A 21,726-nucleotide genomic window follows, 5' to 3' on the forward strand; every position below is an offset into this window, starting at 1 on the left:
TTATTAATCACAAATCCGACTTTTTAAGTTTTTAAGGATTTGTTGAGGATGTCTGAAAAAGAAGCTGTCGTGTCTGTATTTGAACTTTGAGCGGAGTGGCACGTCGGCCTTCGGGTAGATGAGGTGTAAATGAAGGTGATCGACTGAGATGAGGGGTGGGTAGTGGAAACCAACTAAGACATCGTCACCCAGTCTGAAACAATTCAAAACAAGACTGTTCATATCAAGGCGCAGCCCTGAATGTTCCGGGTGTCTATCAAATCTATGGATAAGTGTTCAGCTTAAGAAATATTGATGAAATTTTCAAAAAAAAAGAAAAAAAATTTTTGAAGATTTTTTAAAAAATCATCCCCCACGCCAATGTAAAGTAGAAAATGATCTATTTCTCATACAGCAAAGTTTTAAATATACCAAATAGCATACCTCAATTCAATTGAGAACGATTTTTAAGACGGATTAAATCTCCGCTTACGCGTTAGTAGAACGAAACATCGCTCGTTAAAAGTCCTAAATTGACTATCTTTAAAACCCCATGACTTAACAATAAACGATCTCAGATGAAATATATATTTTTTTAATTTCAGCTCAAGGCAACAATACCTTTCGAATGATTTTTTAAAACTCCGCAAAAATTGCTAGTTACAATACAAAATTTGAGAAAAAATTCACCCTGAGCGATTTCAAAAATCGGAACAACTACGATCAAAGTCAGCTGCGGTCGATGACCTCCAAAATGTTTTTCAAGGCACCTTTTTCCCCAGCTAACTTCCTTCTTACTAATTTGTTCGTCAGTTACGTGGGAAGGATATATGTTACCCAATATGCCGGAGCCGATCCCACCTTAAGAAGGTCGATTACACTGGGCCCCTCCAACGGTAATCAAAGTGGTGTGCGAACCATCGACCTTCAAGGTACCTTAATACACCCTCGCGGATAGCGGCTTGATTTCCGGTCTCCATTTTCGAAAAAGCTTTAATTGAGAAAAATATATCAAAAAGACGTCACTTCAACTAAAAACGAGCCTATCAAATTTAATAATGATATATTTGAAAGATTACTTCCTCAGTGAAAGGTAGCTTTTTATGGCGGTTTTAAGGCAAGAGTAGTGCTCTAGTAACTTTGTAAAAGCTGAAACAGAAAAAAGTAGGATTTTTTGTAGACTCTAAAACAGATCCTTCTTTCCTTTGATCTCTGTCAGGATACACGTTCCTTCTTGATAACCAGTAAGAAGACCAATTCTCTATCTGCAATGAGAACTCACAAACTGCAACTATTTCTGATTGATACAAAATGCACCAACTATATACCATTTTTTAGCTGCATGCGCTATTATTATATACCAAGTATTTATTTTTAGCTGTAGAAAAGAATTCTCAATTCATCTCTAAGAAACAGTTAGTTTCGAAGTTTAGCGGAAAAGGAGCGCCGATCTGATCAAGAACGATCAGGACCCAAGTAAGTGGGTCATCATAATCTTTTTGAAGAGAAAATCCACTGTTCCATACCTTAAATATCGGCGGTACTTGTGCGGAATTCAGAACCAAGTTTTTGCCCTTTTGTGGAATCAGTAACACTATTTGGAATTCACTAACAAATGCTGATACATTCCGCAATGGAATGAACTGACTAACCTGTCTTCTGAGAAGCCAGTCTCACTTGTCAATGCTTTCAGTCCCTCTTTCCAAATTTCATCTACTAATGAAGCATGAGCCGATTTAAGATTCTTCACAGTCTTAATGTGCTCAACAGGACACGCCAGCAAATGATGAGCTGAGGCAGGGGATCGATCTCTGAACACTACCACAGTTTCAGTTCGAGCAATTATTTTCTTCGAGTCATTTTCCACGATGCTGCAAAAAGTACAGCCCTGTTGTTTGTTTGACGAAAAAAGTTGGCCCATTTGACACCCACGCGTGCATTTGTGGTCTGAAACTACGCCTCACAAGTTCAATAAGACCTTTTGCCCGTTTCAAGGTCAAAAACTTACAAATAAGAAACAAAATCAAAGAAAGCAAAGCAAATAAGAATAGACAATTTGCTTTGCAAGTGAAACAGAAGTTCTGAGAATTCATTTTCCAAAAAAGTTTAAGCGCAAAGACGGAGCCTAGCCTTAAACTACTTGCGATGCAACGCAAACAGCATGGTCAGCTATTCTAAAAAGAGACAAAAGCCAAGAAATCGGAGCTCTTCCAAAAACATTGAAACTTCAAACGCTTGACTCGAATGAAGTTCAATTTGCGAAGATACACATCAAGACAATTTTTTGCTTAATTAAATTAGTATTGGGACAAAAGCTTTCCAAGCGGCAAATAAACCGACAAAGTCTGTGTGGATCTCAATAAATAGCTCCAATAAGAAAGTTCGCAATGAAGTCCAACTCCAAACCTTTGCCGTCTCAAGCATGGGCGTTACCTCTGCGCAAAATAGGCAGAGCCAGGTATTGGCTTTGAAACTCATAAACTTCACACATCCAAGATTTGTGATAACATTTTTCACAGGAAAAAATTCCGGTATCAGTTTGCGATTATTCCTAATTTTTTTTGTGCGAGTCTGGGGGGAGACTTACAAATTAGCTGAGATTAACTACCCGTTCCCTTCCTTATCGAGTATTTTTCGCCACTAGCTTAAAATGAATCAACATGAAGAATTTTTTTTGCTCTAATTTCGTGCAATTTGTTTATATTGATTCATTTTAAGATAGTTGCAAAAATTGAAACCGGTTTTTCTCAACAAGGAGGTAAAATGTATTTTTATTCACAGATAGGCGTAGCTGAGCTTCGCAACACTTGCGATACAAAAAAAAATGCGCTTCAAGACTAGAAATGGAAGGAAAGACAAAAGGCAAAAAATTGAAAAAATTACTTGTAAATATAACTTGAAAAAAGTCGAAAAAACTGCACCCACGGACATTGTGGCAATGTTTTAAAACAAGGGTATTTCAAAACAATTTAAAACTGTGTTTTAAAACTCTTGTTGTTTTTCAATGTTCTTTATTAATGTTTTTTTTTCAACTTTACGGGCTCATTTTGCTTTATATACACCTCGTTTTGCTTAGATTGACAGCTTGCTAGGAACACTTAAAAGGTGTTATGAAAAACAATTTGTCTGACATTTCCTTTGAGACTAAGGCCTTTGTTCCGAATTCTTTGTTTGATGAGATTCGTTCACACCGATAGGGAGCGAAAATGATCACAAGCGGCCTTCTCTATGAGAAAATTGGACGAATCGTCAAAAGTTTTAATGTTAAGTTTGTAAATAATTTAAAACTTATATGCTTCTGGGTAAGCTATAATAAATAGATTTCATTTTAATTGCTTTCATTGATTTTGAAATGTGCTTTACCATACAACGTGCAATCTCAAGTAACAGCCACAGATCGTGGACCTCGAATCAATCAACACAACAATCTAGTTACAATGCAAAAGGCAGAAAACGTTTTCAGAGAAAAACTAATATCTGAAAAGAGTAACATTCTCATTGAAAACCAAAACTTAACAAAAGATTAAAATCGCACACAAATTTTTTTTATTAGGAACTAAATAAAGAGGCAAATACCAACCTTGCGTTTAGAATAATGCATCAAGCTCACTTAACACTAATGCAACAAAATCTTTGCTTGTAAAAAATTAGAAAAAGGCATTTGATTCTAAAATAATTATGAACTATAAATGTTACAGTTTGACAAAAAGTATACTTTTTTACTTTCAGATTTCTTTTACCTTGATGTCCATGGGCTTCAAGTTAAGGACCCTTGGCTGTATATGCTTCTGGGTAAGCTATAATAATTAGATTTCATTTTAATTGCTTTCATTGATTTTGAAATGTGCTTTACCATACAACATGCAATCTCAAGTAACAGCCACAGATTGTGGACCTCGAATCAATCAACACAACAATCTAGTTACAATGCAAAAGGCAGAAAACGTTTTCAGAGAAAAACTAATATCTGATATGAACACTGTACATAGGCCAAACTATAAAACTACTAATAAAATACATTTATAAAAGATACAAAATAGTTTTCTCAGTTGCATTAGTTACTACTTGGTTCAATCACAGGTCATCAAATGACAGCGTCGACAGGTTGGCAGATGACAGGCTCGCAGATGAAAGTTAGAAGATGACAAGCTCGCAGATGACAGTTTAGATGACAGGCTAGCAGATGACATGTTAGCAGAAGACAGGCTAGCAGATGGCAGCTTTTGCAAAGATTGGTTGAAAACTCGTTAGCGTTAGTTAGCAGGAAAATGAAGACTAGCGAGCTTAGAAAAATCGCTTAATTAGCTCTGATGTAAATACCGATTTAGTAATTTTCAAAAAAAGATTCACCGAAGGCATTTTGTCACGTCATATCTAATGCAACGTTGTTAGAAAAAAAGCCTATGTGTATTAGTGCAGTTCATTTATAGTCAATGCCAAATTGTATATAAACTAAATAAATTAACCTAAGTCTGCTCATTTTGACATTAGATTTCTGTGTTTCACTGGTTCTACGTTAAAAACAAAAAATTAATTAACTTAAAAAGCTTTAGTTTTTGACCGAAAAAACCCAAGTTCGTCGATATTATAATGGTAAAGATGCAATTATTAGCGCTAGCCTCTGGGTTCAATCCAGTTTTCGGTCACTCGTAGAAAGAGATAACTTCTTCTATAGTCTCTTTCTTTTTCATCAGTGCAAATGCATTGAAAACGGTTTTTTAGAAATATATAAAAAAAATTATGACCTGAAACAAGCTTTACGTTTTCACAACATAAATTATAGTAGTTTTATTTAAAATTGAGCATTTTTACATGGGAAAATTCTAGAACCCTTGGTAATCGTAAGGGCAAGAAACAGCGTTCAAAACACGACTGAAAAGATTTCAATATGATATATCACTCGACCGCATCTGCATTTATCTTCGAAAACTAATTTTACATGCGAAAAAAATCAAAACATACAGGAATACTCGAGAGATTCCTGACCACAATGATTAAGGAATAGCAAACCAAATAGGATGCAGTTTTTTTAATCAAGTTTTTTCAACTATTCAAATGGTCAGAGCTAGAAAATCACCAGTAAAGAACCGTAAAACTAAAACTTCAAATTACCGTAGAAATCAAAATGCAAAAAATAAAATTCACTCAAGCTAGCCGGCAAAATAGCTGTAGCAAGTTATAAATCGCCGAATAGAAACTTCGTTTGTAATCAATTCATTATTCTAACACAGGCGAAGCTACATTTTACAAGCAGAAAATGGCAAGCACGAGGGTTCAAAACTACTCAAATACAAAAAAAATCTGTCCTTAGAACCCTTGATTAAGAGTTAGAAGTTCTAGCGACTGCGCTAGATTGACTGGCTTTCTCCTCGCATAAGCCAAACATAAATGCAATAAATGCTTGTGTCAAAAAATACTATTTCAATTCTTTCAGCTTTCTTAAATTCCAGCGTAAAATGTGAAATGAAAATCAGAGAAGAAATTTCAAAACCTACTTTAAAAAGTAACATTTGCATTGAAAACCAAAACTTAACAAAAGATTAATATCGCCAGCAAATTTTTTTTGTAGGAATTAAATAAAGAGGCAAATACCAACCTTGCGTTTAGAATAATGCATCAAGCTCACTTAACACAAATTCAACAAAATCTTTGCTTGTAAAAAATTAGAAAAAGGCATTTGATTCTAAAATAATTATGAACTATAAATGTTACAGTTTGACAAAAAGTATACTTTTTTACTTTCAGATTTCTTTTACCTTGATGTCCATGGGCTTCAAGTTAAGGACCCTTGGCTGTATATGCTTCTGGGTAAGCTATAATAATTAGATTTCATTTTAATTGCTTTCATTGATTTTGAAATGTGCTTTACCATACAACGTGCAATCTCAACTAACAGCCACAGATTGTGGACCTCGAATCAATCAACACAACAATCTAGTTACAATGCAAAAGGCAGAAAACGTTTTCAGAGAAAAACTAATATCTGATATGAACACTGTACATAGGCCAAACTATAAAACTACTAATAAAATACATTTATAAAAGATACAAAATAGTTTTCTCAGTTGCATTAGTTACTACTTGGTTCAATCACAGGTCATCAAATGACAGCGTCGACAGATAACAGGCTCGCAGATGAAAGTTAGAAGATGACAAGCTCGCAGATGACAGGTTAGATGACAGGCTAGCAGATGACATGTTAGCAGAAGACAGGCTAGCAGATGGCAGCTTTTGCAAAGATTGGTTAAAAACTCGTTAGCGTTAGTTAGCAGGAAAATGAAGACTAGCGAGCTTAGAAAAATCGCTAAATCGTTTCTGAAGTAAATACCGATTAAGTAATTTTCAAAGAAAGATTCACCGAAGGCATTTTTTAACGTCATATCTAATGCAACGTTGTTAGAAAAAATTCCAATGTGTATTAGTGCAGTTCATTTATAGTTAATGCCAAATTGTTCATTAACAAAATAAATTAACCTAAAACTGCTCATTTTGACATTAGATTTCTGTGTTTCACTGGTTCTACTTTAAAAACAAAAAGTTAATTAACTAAAAAAGCTTAAGTTTTTGACCGAAAAAACCCAAGTTCGCCGATATTATAATGGTAAAGATGCAATCATTAGCGCTAGCCTCTGGGTTCAGTCCAGTTTTCGGTCACTCGTAGAAAGAGATAACTTCTTCTATAGTCTCTTTCTTTTTCATCAGTGCGAATTGTGCCTTGTCCGCAGTAGGTCTTCTGAACTCGTACACCGCAGGCACTGGTCGAGAACAATGGCGACTCCACATGCCAACGGTGTAACCTCCGGTATCACACACGATCAGCCAGTCCCCTGTTTAAAAGACACATTGAAAATATAAAAACTTTTTTTTCAAATAAACTAATTTAACACCTTAACAAATATACCAAGCGGAGCTTTACATTACTTGTGATACAAAAATGTATGCCAGTGTTCACCCATTATAAATTGACTGTAAAAATCTTGAACATATTTCATAATTTAAAAAAAATCAAAGTATTTCAAGAGCAGACTTTATCCAGTCATTCTTTGAAACACTCATAATTCATTACAGCTCATTTGAGAAAACTCGAAACAGGTCAAAAAATTATTTATGAAAAACGAGAAAAGTTTCAAAAACGAAAAAACATTATAATTTTTTCAAATTGTTGCAATGAGATTAAATCATGATTTAAAATAATTTGATAATACAATACAAGTGTGAAAAGTTAGGACAGGGCTCTACTCATTGTTTTCTTGTCACCGCGAAGACTCTTTGTTGTATATGAAAACGAAAACTTAAAACAAAAACTTCACAAACACCAGCAAAAATCTGAAAAAGGGAGCTTAAGAATTGCAAGAAAATGAGCTTTGAAAATCAATTTGAGGCCCACAGGATTTGAACCGACAAAAAGCAGACACGCGATAGACCAATAATTCTTTTTCTATTCGACAGAAAATTTTGAGTTCGCAACCAAGAAAGAGGTCCTCGCCGGATCCGAACCCTGAGCTTTTATCGTTCCGGGCATAGATGCTACCTCTGCGCCAAATAAACAGAAAACTACGCTAAAAATGAATTTAGTAAAAAGCAAACTGCAGGCGTAACAAATGTCTGATTCAGTAAATTGGGAGGGCAAAGAAATGTAATAACGAGATATATCACATAGATGAGGCTTCGCGTAGCCAAAAACGGCAAAACGATCATTAAAAAAGCAAGAAAATTAAGATTTAAAATTAACAAGAATTAACCGATAAAAATTTCGAATCAGGGACATTTAGATTAGTATCATGCTTTCCCCATTAATCCATCCGCTTGTCTTAAATCGTTAACTCATCTTCTAATGGTAAATACCAGGCAGCAATGAATGCGCTTTAATAAAGCGGATGAAACATACGGTACTTTATAGCTCGCTTAATTAAATTTGAGCAGTCTACATGTATACAAAACGGAATAAAAAAATCAACGCCAAAAATTGTTACTTGATGGAAAAAAGATTTCATATTATAAGCTTTTGATTGCGTAAATAAGGAAAATAACGATACCTACACTTAAGTTTTTTTAAAATAGTTGAACAGCAAAAGACTGATGATTATGATTTCAAATCACTCAGAGCCGAAGCTGAATTTCGTTTAAAAAGCAAAAAAGCAAACAAAGGCTTTAAAGTAGAAAAAAGTTACAATTTACTTAAATCAAACTTGAGATAAGACTCCGTGAAAACCACTCAAAAAAGGTGAGCTTACTGATGCTTAATCGAGATCTCTGTTTTTGTTTAGATATCGTGGAAAAAATTACACAGCAGCCAAGCTGCACCTCGCACACAGCCGCGAAAATAACATCAGGGAGCTTCAAAACTCAAAAAAATCAAAGCAACACCTTATGTTTTCGCGAATGCACCATTGCTGCCTATTTGTTGTCTATATACCAGGCAGCACTGAATGCTCTGACACGAAATAAAGCAAGCGGATAGACATGCTTCTATATAATCAAGGAGATTTTGAGCAGAACACAAACACTAAAACTGAAAACATAGCCAAAAGATATGAAAAGAGGCAATGAACGCAATTAAACAGAAAAAAAAACGGACTTACAGAGAAAAAATAGATGCCCTTACAGATCTTTGAATTTCAAGAACAACTTATTATTGGTGCTTTTTTGATAAAATTAACTCAATTTGAGAAGACTGGATCATTAGGCAATTTTTTTTTCGCTGAGAAATCTGAAAATTAAAATTCATTGTCGAAACTAGAAGTCGATCACGTTTTTGCTGTTCGATAGTGGAGTTTGCCTTCCTTTTAACAAATGAATTGAACAGAACTTGAGAAGAAATCCAAAGTCAAACCGCGATAAAGTAAATTTGAGCCTAAACAAATTTTAAAACTTTTCCTGAAAAAAAATCATAACGACCTATATAAAAGTCTGAGCTACGTTTACCGGCTCTTAAACAAAAGTTGAACTCAAAAATTTGCAAAATTAGGAACGAAAAAATTGATTTAAAGAAGCGTTTGCAGCCGTGAAAACAGAGAATAACAAATACCACGGAAATTTCGGTCCACAATTGTTTTTGAAACAAAGAACTTTTTTTTCAGTTTCAGTTACTTTTTTGTGCTTGTTTTGAGTAAATAAACACAACGTTTCCTGGAACTTTACTAAGAGTTTTAATTGATTGCAGCTATCTTCACAAAGTTAATGAGAAAGCAAAAACTAAGACATATTTTTTCAGCTTCATTTTGTTAGGGTTTTGGCAACTCTTGGTACAGGGGAAATGTTACAATAAGCTTCAAGAACTAATTTTTTAAAGCTGAAAACTAAATTATTTATAGCTTAATTTTGTTTCGCGTTACTCGCTCGCTTTAATTGCTCCAAACTGCACTAAAATAATTTTAAACAGATTTTTCTCGACACTAAAAAAACGCAGGAATTTTTTTTTTTTAGTTGACCGACTGGCGACTGAAAGGAACTTCATATGATATTTTACTCTAACCATTCTGGTGAGTATTTGTTGTACCTGATTTTGCTTTGAAAAAAAACACGCAGAGACAAAGTTCCTCCCAAATTTCAGTAAACGAAAAAATAATCATCAAATGTCACAGAAGGTCCAAGCGAGTATAAAAACGCAGGGAATACCTCACAATAATGGGCTTTTTTTCCGCTAAAAACGCAGAAAAGCAACTGATTTTATAGACATGGGAACCAAAAATATCTCTCTTTGATGCCAACAGCATTTTTTAACAACTTGAAAAACTCATTTGATTCGAAATTGATTGGTCGTTTCAGTTTATAGTGTAGCCATACCTGGCTGAGGGTTCACCAACTTTCTGCTTCTCGCAATTTTATCTCCACCAAAACAAAGTGGCCCTGCCACGTCACAAACCACCTCTTTATCATCCCCGCTTGACTCTTTGAAAGAACCATCCGGGTTACATACAAACATTCGCAAGGGCCACGCTTCAGGCAGGTAACAGGTCCTCAGAAGCAGATCCGCTCCTATATGCTGAATCACGATGGTCAGGTCGTTCACAGTCTTGGTATACTCTATTCGGCCCACAGCGAAGCCAGACTTGGTTGTAAATGTGCGGCCGTTTTCAGACATGATGACGTACTTGCCAGATAGCAATTCAGGTACGTTCTAAAACAGCATATTTTGCACTCCGAGTGCCAAAACATGAAGCTGAAAACTTTAAAAATGAAGTGCATCCAACTGAAGTTGGTTGAGGGATAAAGATTTCAAATCATTGCACCTTGGACAAGAATCTGAAATTTACTAGAAAAAAAATCTGGTGAAGTTTATAGAAAAACAAAACATTACCAACAATTACAACGGGTATAAATATATTCTGTGAAAACAAATCGTTTTGACCGAACCAAAAAAAAGTTTAGAAAAATTTAGAACCAGAAAGGCACCCTTGCATAATCAGTTCAAATGGTGTCAAAAATTTATTAAAAACTCCAAGCTTCGGGACTCCACCTGTTTAATTTGGTTCACGAAGTCTGGAAACGTAGCCAGATGTTTCTCGTAGTCATCCGAATCATACAACGTCGGCAAACCACCGCCAATGTCCAGAGCCTTGATCTTCTGCTCATCGAACTTCGAATTTATCTCTTCAGCCAGATCAACCACCTTTTTCACCGCCTCGACCAAAGCCGAAATCCCAAATGCTTGCGACCCAATGTGAAAATGCAGTGTATTCAGCCATTTATAAATCTCAAAAAATTTGATAATCTCTTCTTTGTAGACTGTCATTGGAAGCCCAAATTTGGAATACAAATCCGAAGTACTTGTTTCGGTTCTTTCACCGAAGCCAACGCATGGATTCAACCTGATTCCTAGATACTTCGGGATTTGGTCTTCTGGCAAGTTAAGTGCATTAATTATCTCATCCATTCGAACCAATTCTTGACCATTGTCCGCATTCATGTTGACTTTCCGTTCAATTCCGAACCTAATTTCGTCAACGGTTTTACAAGGACTGTCCCATATGATATTTGAAGCTTCGACACCATTTCGTAAAGCAATTTCAACTTCAGTAAGCGAAGCCGCCTCCGCGCCGAAATTCAAACTTGGAAGACGTTGCATTAATTTTGGAAAAGGCGCCGCTTTTACAGCAAAACAGTGCAGAAACTGTACGTTTTCTGAGGCAAACGCCTCCTGAAACTTTGTGAGAACTTTCTCGAAATAATCAAGGTCGAAAAACAAGACATTTGGTTCATTGTCAGAGACGATATTTTCTTCGATAGCTTGCGCCAAAACACTGCAACGGCTCTTGTCCAGACTTTCCATTTTAGTTTACTCTAAATATTAACATATTAGTAAAACTGAAAAAAGGTAGTTAACCGCAATCCTGTTTAGACAAATATGACGCAGCTGACACATAAATTGATCAACTCCTGATTTACCTACAAACTTCAATCCATTAAAAAAATACTCTAAAAAGACAAACATTGATTAACGCTTACACTCGCGCTGAATGTAAGCAGAGCGGAGCAAGCGGTCGCTATTTCCCAAGGCCGCTCTTGAAGTTAGCGTTCGATTGGGGGTCAGGTTTTTAAAAGACAAATCTTTTAGCATAAAAAACAAAAACTGAGTCTTTTAGCAGAGCAAACTTATACAATTGATACACAGTTGGTTGAAAAATAAATTGCTTATTCTTATCTCGAGCCTCCCGAAATAAGCCAATTAGCCAGCCCACAGTTTGTCAACAAAAATCTATGAAAAAAAAACAGAATAAGTAAAAATCACTGCAAACTAGCGGCAAAAACTGATATCCGCGCATAAAATCTTTGGTGCCCAAAAAAGCACGGCGGAATAAAAGTGAGCAATTGGTCGCTACATGGTACGTTTGAATTTAGCGTTCTGACTTGCTAATTGTTAAGAGTCTGCGAAAAGGCCTGTCTGCTGAAAAAACTGTCAGCTTAACAACCTAGCACCATTCTTCTGATTAAGTCTGCGGAGAAACCACTCCTGACCAGGGCCTTTCAAAGGTTAATCGCAATTAACCGAGTCGGTTTTTTTGGCCCCGATCAATTAATCGATTATTTAACTAGGTCAACCTCGATTAATCGGCAATTAATCGATTAATCTTCCAGTTCTGCATTTTCGCGTGTTGTAGGAAACAAGTCAATTAAATCTTGGCAACTTTCAAAATTTGCGAAAAACGGTTTTAACTCGAAGTATCGTTTCACCATTTCTGCCGTACTGCTCCATCGCGTCACGTTTCTCTGCACAGACGATAAAGTTGTGTAATTTCGAAGTTAAGCTGCGTACTTGATATTCTTGAATTTTCCCATTAAATTGCTGACTTTTTCAAGAACTAATTTATGATGCGAAAGTTGCAAATTCACGGCCAAATTAAAACGATGAGACACAATGTAAATAATCGATGATTAACCGGCGCTCAACGATCAATTTGGACTCACGGAGAAAGCGTCGCAATCAATCAATCGATTCGCGATTAATCGATTATACAATTAACCTTTGAAAGGCCCTGCTCCTGACTATATGATATAAACAATTAACAAGACTGCTCGTATATCAGGGCAAAGCCCTGAATGTTCCGAGTGCCCTTTAATTGGTCTCGAATAAATTTACGTGAAAGAAAATATTGAACAAACTCGAAGATCAAGTGTGAAAATATTAGCCGTAAGAAATTAATACAACCGACGGGGCGTTCAACAGTGCCGAAGTACAACAGTGCCGAAAAAGGCGGGAAAATTTCAGAATAATTTACACGCATTTTCTAAAGAGCGGGAAATTACTGACGCTAATATCAAAGAAAACCACTCCAATTTCGGCGCCAAAATGCCTGAAACAGCAAATTAAACAATTATTTTGGCGGCAAAACGTCTAAATTGCAAATTTTCTCTTTCAAAATCTTTAAGTGCCATTTAAGATTGTAAACGATCGCTGTTTAATTTTTGATTGCCGCACTTAATATGTTGAAATTTGTTCAAATTTTCGACACTGTTGAACAAAGTTTTCATTTTCGGCACTGTTATACTTCGGCACTACTGTACTGCCCCCAACCGACTAGTCACAATTCAATTTGGAACGATTTTGTTGTGCGGGATAACTCGCCAGCATAAATAATAGCTTTAAGATCACAGCATTATTAATCAAATATTCTAAACACGGATAAATTAGTCCACAGCATGGCCAAATAGGCTATTTTCAAACTCCCAGAATTTGCAAAAAAACTATCTGAGTTGAAATATCGTTTTACATTTTAATTCAGGGAGCCGATAGGTTATATTTTTCAGCGAGTCGATAGGGAATATTAGATAGTCGATAGGGTATACCAGGGAGTCGATAAGATATATCAGGGATAGTCAGTGGGTTTTTTTTGTTAAAAAAGTATTTCGATTGAAAATTAACTGAGTAAAAACCACACCACGCATAAAAATTCCATTTTCTTCGAAAGTCAAACAATTAAGCTTGAACTTAGACCATGAAAGTAAATAGACTGCAACATAAACCTGAAATTGTGTAGTAACCACTGTGTACATATAATTTATTTCGCAACCACCGAATGCAACTGTGTACTTATAAATTTATAATGTGTACGCAGAACAATGCGAATATCCGACTTAAAAATTAATAACAATCAAAAATCAGAACATATCTTCATTCGAAAAACTAATATTAGGCAAAGATGCATAAACATGAAGAAGAAAAATCACTGTTTAAATAATGACTGTTTCATTTAATGAATAACGACGACAATTGTTTACACAGAAGCCAAGCAACGCCACAACCGAGGCTAGGCCTTTTACCAGACCGACCGTTTATCAAACCGACCTTTTACCGGGTCTAGGACAACAAGCCGACGGGACTTCAAGCCGAAGGGACTTCAGGCCGAAAATTAAACTTTACAAGCACCTCAAATCCATATTTTTTCATCTGTACAACGTTGCTTTTCAAAATCTTACGCTAGTTTAGTCCATAATACGCGTTATTTATGACAATGAATCACTTAGGATTGACATCCGTTAATAATATCAGCCGGTTTTTGAAATGCATAAATTATAAACAAGAAATTTGCCTTCCACCGTGTTTTATTTTTCAATTTTCACAAACATCATTTGGAGGTTTAAATTTTATGAAAACGGTAATAAATACCGACTAAGGATCATGAAGATGAGAAAATCTTCAGAAAAGTGTTCAAATTATTCTTATTTCATGACTTAATGATAAAATTTTCGGCTTGAAGTCCCTAATTTTACGATTCGGCTTGAAGTCCCGTCGGCTTGATGTCCGGCACCCCCTTTTACCAGACCACAATGCAATAATTCAATTAAGATAAGTTTAAATTATAGTGGAAAACTGGAAAAGGGAGCGGTTAGAACAAATAAAAATTCGGTGAAAAACCGTGAAATCATTGTCTTTAACCAGACTAAAGGGCGTCATTACATCTGTCAACCAAATTTGTTTATCAAGTCTGGTAGAAGGTACATGTTATAAGTTTTCTAATAAAAAGTCGGACTGGTAAAAGTTCGGTCAGTTTTACAACCACAAGCGAGAAAGGGCGAATGGGTGCTAGGGATTTTAGCAGACCGGTTTTTTAGCAGACCAATCTTTTAGCAGACTCAGAACCATTATAAAGTCAAATGGCTAACTTCAAACGCGGCATTGGCGATTAGCGACCGCTTGCTCCGCTATGCTTCAATTCAACACGGGTGTTATTGTGCGCGTAAGCCTTTATTTTGCCGCTAATTTGGACTGTTGTGTTTCTGAAATTAATAGTTTTGTTGACAAATTGTGAGACAAATTGTTGACCCTAGACTGAGCATCTTTTAGAATCTGTCAATCAAGCGCACAAGTTTTTCACAAAATGTACGCTTTGTTGCTCGCACATATTTTGCAATTCTGAAAAGTTTATAAACTTAACTATGATGTAAATTGCCTTTTTTTGCTTCATTTAATACAATAAAAAAGCATCTGTGTTAAACTATTAGTAATCAAAATTCAAAGCATATGCTTTTAAATTGCCAATGCTTCCCGCGGCCAAAGCCACTAAACAAAAGTAGCAATAATACTTGCTACTTGGGTTGCAAAAAAAATTTGCTTCGCTAAATAAAAATAGCTACGCTTGTGACACAAAGCTGTGAATCAGCATGGACACACACCTGTCAACAATTAAATTAAGCTGCTGTCAATTAAATCAATGAAAAATATTCATAATGCTAATCCACTTCAGGCGACTTATAACAGAGTAAATAGTGTGAAGAGAGTCTGCTAGGCAGCAGGTTAATATAATTATACTCACGCACAAAAAATGGAGTTTGGAAGCTTTTAAACATAAGGAGTGCAGACAATCTGCTTCTAGGTAACTTCGTGTGTGAATAAGATCGTAACAGATAAAAATTCATTTTACCCAAGTTCGAAGGCAATTGGTAATTGTGATTTAGAGGCAACTAGCGTGTAACGCACCTCCGTGCTTCGAATTTTTGACAACTTATAAAAAACCGCATATATCAGAAAAAAGATCTGCATCCTTTGAGTGTACTCTTGCAGCACCCAATTACAGGGTTGGTAATTTCAAATTTTGTAAAACCATAAAAATTTGAATTATACATCAGTTCATTGGAAAAAAATAAAATTACATAAAAACGTCAAATCTCGGGTACTAAAAGCAATTGAGCAGTCGCATTCGGACGCAAGATTTGAAATTCCTGAGAGTACTCTCACAGCACCCAACTTCAGCGTTGCGAATTTCAAATTTAAAGAAAAATCTTATTTTTAAATTTCAGTTTTTTGAAAAAGTTTTGAAAAAATCACAAAAACGTCATATCTGGAAAACAACAAATATTTGAGTAGTCGTTTTTAGAGGCAAGAATTGCAACGCCTGAGAGTACTATCACGGTGAACAACTAAAGCGTTAAGAATTTCAAATTTTGAGAAACTTCAATTGTAAGTTTTCTAAACAAATTCTTTGAAAGCAACCCCTGGCAAGACTCTGACAGCCCCAAGTACAGGGCTAGAAATTTCAAATTTTGAAGAAAAAAAATTAACTTAACTTTTTTTGAAAAATCACAAAAAACGTCATATCTCGAAAAATACAATGAATTGAGCAGTCATATTGTGAGGTACAATTCGCAACCCCTGGGAGTACGCTTGCAGCGCCCAACTACAGGGTTGCGAATACCAAATGTTGAAAAAAATTTTAAATTTCACTTTTTCGAAAAAATCACAAAAAACGTCATATCTCGAAAACTACAATGAATTGAGCAGTCATATTGTGAGGTAAAATTCGCAACCCCTGGGAGTACGCTGACAGCGCCTAACTACAGGGTTGCCTATACCAAATGTTGAAAAAAAATTTAAATTTCACTTTTTTGAAAAAATCACAAAAAATGTCATATCTCGAAAACTAATGAATTGAGCTGTCAAAATTGGAAGCAAGATTCGCAACCTCTACGAGTACCTAAGCAGCGCCAAATACAGGGTTGGGAATGTCAAAAATTTTCTTTCAAATCTAAGTTTTCTGAAAATTGCAAATTGGAGCAGTCATAATTGGAGGCCGAATTTGCAACCCTGCGGGAACCCCGGCAGCATAACACTATTGGTTCTCTAATTTTAAACTTCAGAAAATAAACACTGAGTTCAAACAGGGAAATCGAAAAAAAAATTTTAACCATTGCTTTATAAGATATAGCTTAAGCGAGAAAAAATTCTTTCGTTTAACATGCAAAAATAATAGGTTGAAAAAGCTTAAACATGGCGCGATAGTGAAGTCCGCATTTAAATATATAATAGATTGGTAATTAAAACTTAATTCGAAGTATTTTTCCAAATATATTTTCTTTTTTTACGTTTTCTTTTTAATCAGCATCTTTGGTTAATTGCTATTGATTTAATGTCATTAATTTAGGGTTGTAAATCTAGGCTCAAAATCTGAAATCCTAAATAAGTCTAGTTTTCGAGAACCGGCAGTTTTCACGATTAATCAAATATTTTACAAAAACTGAAAAATTAATTTAATTTTTTTCCAAGTTTTTCCAAATTACAAATTGAGGTTCAAACTTTAAATCACTGGTTGTTTAGACAGAGCAATTTTTATGAAGTTTTTGTGCGTTTACTTCTATCCTGCTTTCACTAGGTAAACTGAAATAGCTAAAATAATCTAAAAGAAATGATTATGATTACCACCGTGTGCAGATAACTTGAACTATAATAATTCCATTACAGATAATCAAAAAAGAGTTGTTTCGTCACTGTAATTTTCAACTGGACGTTCACTTATGTGCTTTGTTGACGTGCGCACGTTTTCCTTCAGGATAGACTTTAAAGGAAACTAGCGTGTAACGCACCTCCGGCGCTTCAAAAAATTGTGAAAGTTTCTTATAAATACAATATATGAAAAAAAAACGACAAATGAATGCAATTGTAAAAAAAAGAACGATGAAAACAATTTTGAATGGAAGGTTTTTTAAACTAAAATGGTCAAATCTGAAACACAAGTTTCCCCTCAATTCGAGTTCCCCCTCGAAAAAAAGTCCCCCACAATTTCAAATGGACGAATCAATTATCTAGAGTAGCAAGAGACCCCGCGGACAAAAGCCTCAGGGTAGAACCGAAAAGATGTGTTCAAACCGTTGTGGTGTCTAACAACATCAACGGTTTGAATACACGCATTATCTGGAGCATGCGCAGATACGACATGCATATGAACAAAGCAAAGCTCCATGAAACCTGGCAAAATTCATGATACAAAACAGCTAACCGACCGGTTGCGGTACGAGTAGCAGAGAATGTTCCGACCATTACATATTCATAAAAAATTACATTAGAAATTTTTTTCTTTTTTTATCTCAAACTTTTTTTTGTGCGAGGCGAGATAAAATGATCTGACACAAGCCTAGAATTTAGGCAAATTCCACAATCACAAAAAATGGCAAATTTGTCAGCAGTTTTTATCGGAAAAAGATAAAAACAAAACAAAAACCTGAAAAAAAATCATTTTAGAGTTTTTGAAAATTTTTATTCCCAAAACGGCGCTAAAAAACTTCAAGTCAAAAACTTACAAAAGTTATGCTTAAGTTTAACAGCTTCTTTTTCTTTTTCTTTAATAAGCCTGCTCGCCCGCTTTACTCCTCGAAGTTGAACTGAAATTTATTAATTTGGAAGCAGTTTTTCTCGAGACCTGGCTAAGTTTTAAAAAAAATTCAATTTCGTTCGAATCAAGGCCGAAAGGGCTTTAAAATGATATATCACTCCAAGCAAAAATCAAAAGTTTCAGACGGTTTTTTCTCGACATGGGAAACATTTTTCAGTATTTCGAATAGCATTTTTTCTCATTTTTAATATTGTTCAAGTCGCGACTGAAAGGGCTTTAATCTGATATATCACTCGACCCATTCCAATGATTATTTGCAGTACCTGATTTTGCGTGGAAAACGAACAAGAAAACTAAAAACAGCCGAATACGAAATTCCTCTTAAATTTCAGTGGTCCCAACAAAAAATTTCAAAATCTTAGTGGGCGCTACCTGGTTTGCATTCGAATCTGTCCTAAATGTATAATAATTATATCTATTTTTCTAAGTCTCATGTCTATTTTGGACCCATCTTTATTACCTTTCCCTAAATCGACAAAAGGGGGAACATTTGAGGTGAGTAGTATATTTCCAAAAATGGGTGCAGCGACAATTCGTATCAGGCGACGATTTGTAACAAGCTCCCATTCGTAACAAACGACAATTCGTAGCAAGTCATTGGAAAGTAGAAAACGCTTGCTCCGCTCCGCTTACATCCGACACGAGAGGAATACTGCACATGAAGCAGTGTTCCACACTAATGCTTATGTTACGAGTTGTCGCTTATTTCAATTTTCCGCCTGTTACGAATGGTCAACTCACGCTAAAACTTTAAAAATTTAGCCGAAGCTTGCGCTCGATCTCACAACACGATAAAAAAATACAAGGCTTCAATTTGTTTTTTTTAGAAAACAGCTGAAATTATTACTTCATTTTTCTCTCAGTCCTCCCTCCCCCTTCTTCTTAATTACGCACTATTTTGTTGATGGAACTTGCAAGCTTTTATTGCTCGATTTATATTCAAAATCGGGACAGCAGGAAAATTTATAATTACAATTCTTTTGAAATAAAGTGATATTAAGTATTTAAGCTCCATTCATAACTAATTCACATTTGCATACTTTTCATAAGCCTCTAAAATCCGATACAAAATCATTAACAATTATGTTTCTCTCGCCAGAAAAAATCAACCAATGCTTATTTAAATTAACCGGAAAAACGAAACAAAACTTGAAACTTCAAACGCGTTTTTCTGAAATTGGGTTGACTTGAGAAAAATTGTAACGACAAATTTTCCTTAGAATTCAAACAGAATTAATCATTTAATTTGGTTAAAAGAGCAATTTATTTAGCTTAACTTGGGCCTAAAATTTTACCCCAAAAACGAACGTTTTTGGCTTTTTTAGTCAATCAAATGTTGCATCAACACTATGTTCAATTGCTAACAAAACTATATCACAGTGCGCCTCTTATGTAGCCCAACAAATATTAACAGGGGCATAACCTCCAAGAATTGGCGCAAAGTGTTAAGAAATTGTTTCTGATTAAAAAATTTGGTTTTTTATAAAGTAAAACTGACATTTTTTGCTATCAAAATGAAATAATTTATACAAAATGAAGAATATACTCTCGTTTAACTTTTGGGGCTACATAAGGCGCTCACTGTGGTATAGTTTTATCAGCAATGAAACCAATAGTTTTGACTTAACCTTCGATTGACAAAAATGATCGTTATTGGGGTATACTTTTGGCCGCAACTTTTGCAATATAAAGTGAACCAATTTAGTTTTGCTAAAATCTAAGCAAATTGACTTCATCATTTTCTGTCTAAAATCAACCCAATTTGAGAAAAATGAGTTGTAATTTAATTGGTTTTGCCCGGTTAATTTAAATGAGCACTGTAGTGCTGATTTAAATTGTCCGGACAAAACGCACGAAGATTCATATTTAAACGCGTTTTTCTTAAACTGTTTTTTTTTAAGTTAAAATGATGAAAACAGAACTTACTAGATCAATTGCTAAAACTATATCAAAGCGAGCCTCTATTATAGCCATAAAAATAAGAAGAGTATATTCTCGGAAAAATTGAATTAAACGTTTTAACTCTTTCCAAATAAAAAAATTGGTATTTTAAATAGTATTAGGCATTTTTTGGCTATTAAACAAAAATAAAACTATTTATAAAAATTAGAAGATTATAGCCTTCTTGAACCTTGTTGCGTTACGTGAGAGACTCACTTTGATATGGTTTTGTCAGTAATTGACCCGGTAGTTTTAGCGTAATTTTTATTGACTAAAAAAGCAAAAAATCATTCTTTTTTGGATAAAATTTTGGGTGCGAATTTCTTTTAAACAATATGAACCCTATCAATTCTGGTGAATAGTTCTAAGCATGTTTGGTCTTCATTATTCTACGTCTTAAGTCAGCCCAATTTGAGAAAAATGCGTTTTTAATTTCAACTTCAGCATTTTTTTCGGATAGTTAAAACCCGCACTGTAGGGTTATTTCTCAGCAAAACCTAATCGCTAGATGGAATCTAAGCTTCAAGGCACATTACCTTTAATCAAAATAATTCCGCTAAGTTGCCTGGTCACAAATAAAGAACGATTTGGTCAGTAGAAGTCAACGAAATTGATTTCTGTTCAGAAATCAGATAACAATTCAGTATCAGTCGAATGACTCCGATCGGTTAATCAAAGATACAAACAGTACAAATTTTATAAATCACTGCTCACATACAATCTTCATGATTTTATAGAAATCTTACTGTGGCAGTATAAAATTGTAGTTCTTAGCAGCTTTTTTCCCGTAGAACTCTCGAATGCGAAGTAAACTCGGATGCGAAGTAGATTATTTTATGAAAATACTTACAGCTTTTTCGTTTCGTTTCGATAAACCCGACAAAACGTCCAAAGGAGCCAAGTGCGCTACTGTAAGGAATCGGTTACATCCGTGAATCGGATTCAAATATTTTTTAGGACGAGCAGTGAAAAACTTTTGCCCGCATAGCTTTTAATTTTGCACCCAATTCGTCATGAAAAGAAATTCAATGTTTTGAGTTATCAAGAATTTCTGAAAAAAAATCTTTTCGTATGTACAGGTAAGTTTCACTTTCAGATTCAGTATAAACAAGTATCATTTGTTTACACTGCCGTCTGATACCGCACAAACAATTATTCTCTCAAGGCACCTTAGAACAGGCCATTGGCCCTAACAGTGACCACTCAAAGCGGTACTGTGATAGTATCTAACCAAAGTTGTTCAACTTATAAACGTGCTCCGTCTAGCAAACCAATTGACGATTTTAATTATTTTTTACTATTATAATAACTATTACTATTAATATTTTTTTAAATAAAATTCGACATATTGAAACAATTGAACAAAATCATTGACTCAGAAGAAAACGTGTCCGAAAGGTACAATATGCATTCAAAGTAATAAAGAATAATGTAAAATCTGCTGAATTAAAAAAACTCCTGATTTAAGGCTGGTAATAATAAGATGCCGAGATTTAAACATCTAATTTCTAAAAAACAAAGCAGTAGAAATACCAGTGCGAGCAGAACAATCAGCCTAACAGAATCTGATTTCCAAAGAGCCCCGTACTCCAAAATTATTGAAGAAAACGTAGCCAACAAACAGCTGACAACAAAAACTGTCAATGAGCTTTCAAGAACGAAAAAAGATGTGCTTTCTGAATTTCAGAAATTTTTAATGATA

General features: G+C 34.9%; 3 protein-coding genes across 3 annotated transcripts in view; all 3 read right to left on the bottom strand.

The window, feature by feature from the left end:
- The window catches only part of LOC134852955 (voltage-gated hydrogen channel 1-like), a 376,534-nt gene that overhangs the window by 84,995 nt on the left and 269,813 nt on the right, over positions 1-21,726 (bottom strand). The window lies entirely within an intron of this gene.
- Positions 4-1,900, bottom strand: LOC134848413 (adenosine 5'-monophosphoramidase HINT3-like). Its single transcript, XM_063865895.1, has 2 exons — positions 1,632-1,900; positions 4-193 (listed from the first exon to the last, which is right to left on the bottom strand). Exons 1-2 carry the CDS (start codon positions 1,898-1,900, stop codon positions 4-6), a joined length of 459 nt encoding a protein of 152 aa, XP_063721965.1.
- On the bottom strand, positions 6,497-20,681 carry LOC134854952 (diaminopimelate decarboxylase-like). Its single transcript, XM_063871335.1, has 4 exons — positions 20,561-20,681; positions 10,439-11,262; positions 9,766-10,099; positions 6,497-6,806 (listed from the first exon to the last, which is right to left on the bottom strand). Exons 2-4 carry the CDS (start codon positions 11,249-11,251, stop codon positions 6,631-6,633), a joined length of 1,323 nt encoding a protein of 440 aa, XP_063727405.1. The 5' UTR covers positions 11,252-11,262; positions 20,561-20,681; the 3' UTR covers positions 6,497-6,630.

Source organism: Symsagittifera roscoffensis, chromosome 1 (genome assembly GCF_963678635.1).
Source record: "Symsagittifera roscoffensis chromosome 1, txSymRosc1.1, whole genome shotgun sequence".
Classification (NCBI taxonomy): domain Eukaryota; kingdom Metazoa; phylum Xenacoelomorpha; order Acoela; family Convolutidae; genus Symsagittifera; species Symsagittifera roscoffensis.

Bases quoted from the DNA above. Each gene is read 5' to 3' on its own strand.
- LOC134848413 (XM_063865895.1), bottom strand. From the start codon at position 1,900: ATGGGCCAACTTTTTTCGTCAAACAAACAACAGGGCTGTACTTTTTGC. The intron at 194-1,631 runs GTTAGTCAGTTC...GAATTGTTTCAG, and splicing joins ACTGGCTTCTCAGAAGACAG to ACTGGGTGACGATGTCTTAG.
- LOC134854952 (XM_063871335.1), bottom strand. From the start codon at position 11,251: ATGGAAAGTCTGGACAAGAGCCGTTGCAGTGTTTTGGCGCAAGCTATC. The intron at 10,100-10,438 runs GTGGAGTCCCGA...ATGCTGTTTTAG, and splicing joins TCGTGAACCAAATTAAACAG to AACGTACCTGAATTGCTATC. The intron at 6,807-9,765 runs GTATGGCTACAC...TCTTTTAAACAG, and splicing joins GTTGGTGAACCCTCAGCCAG to GGGACTGGCTGATCGTGTGT.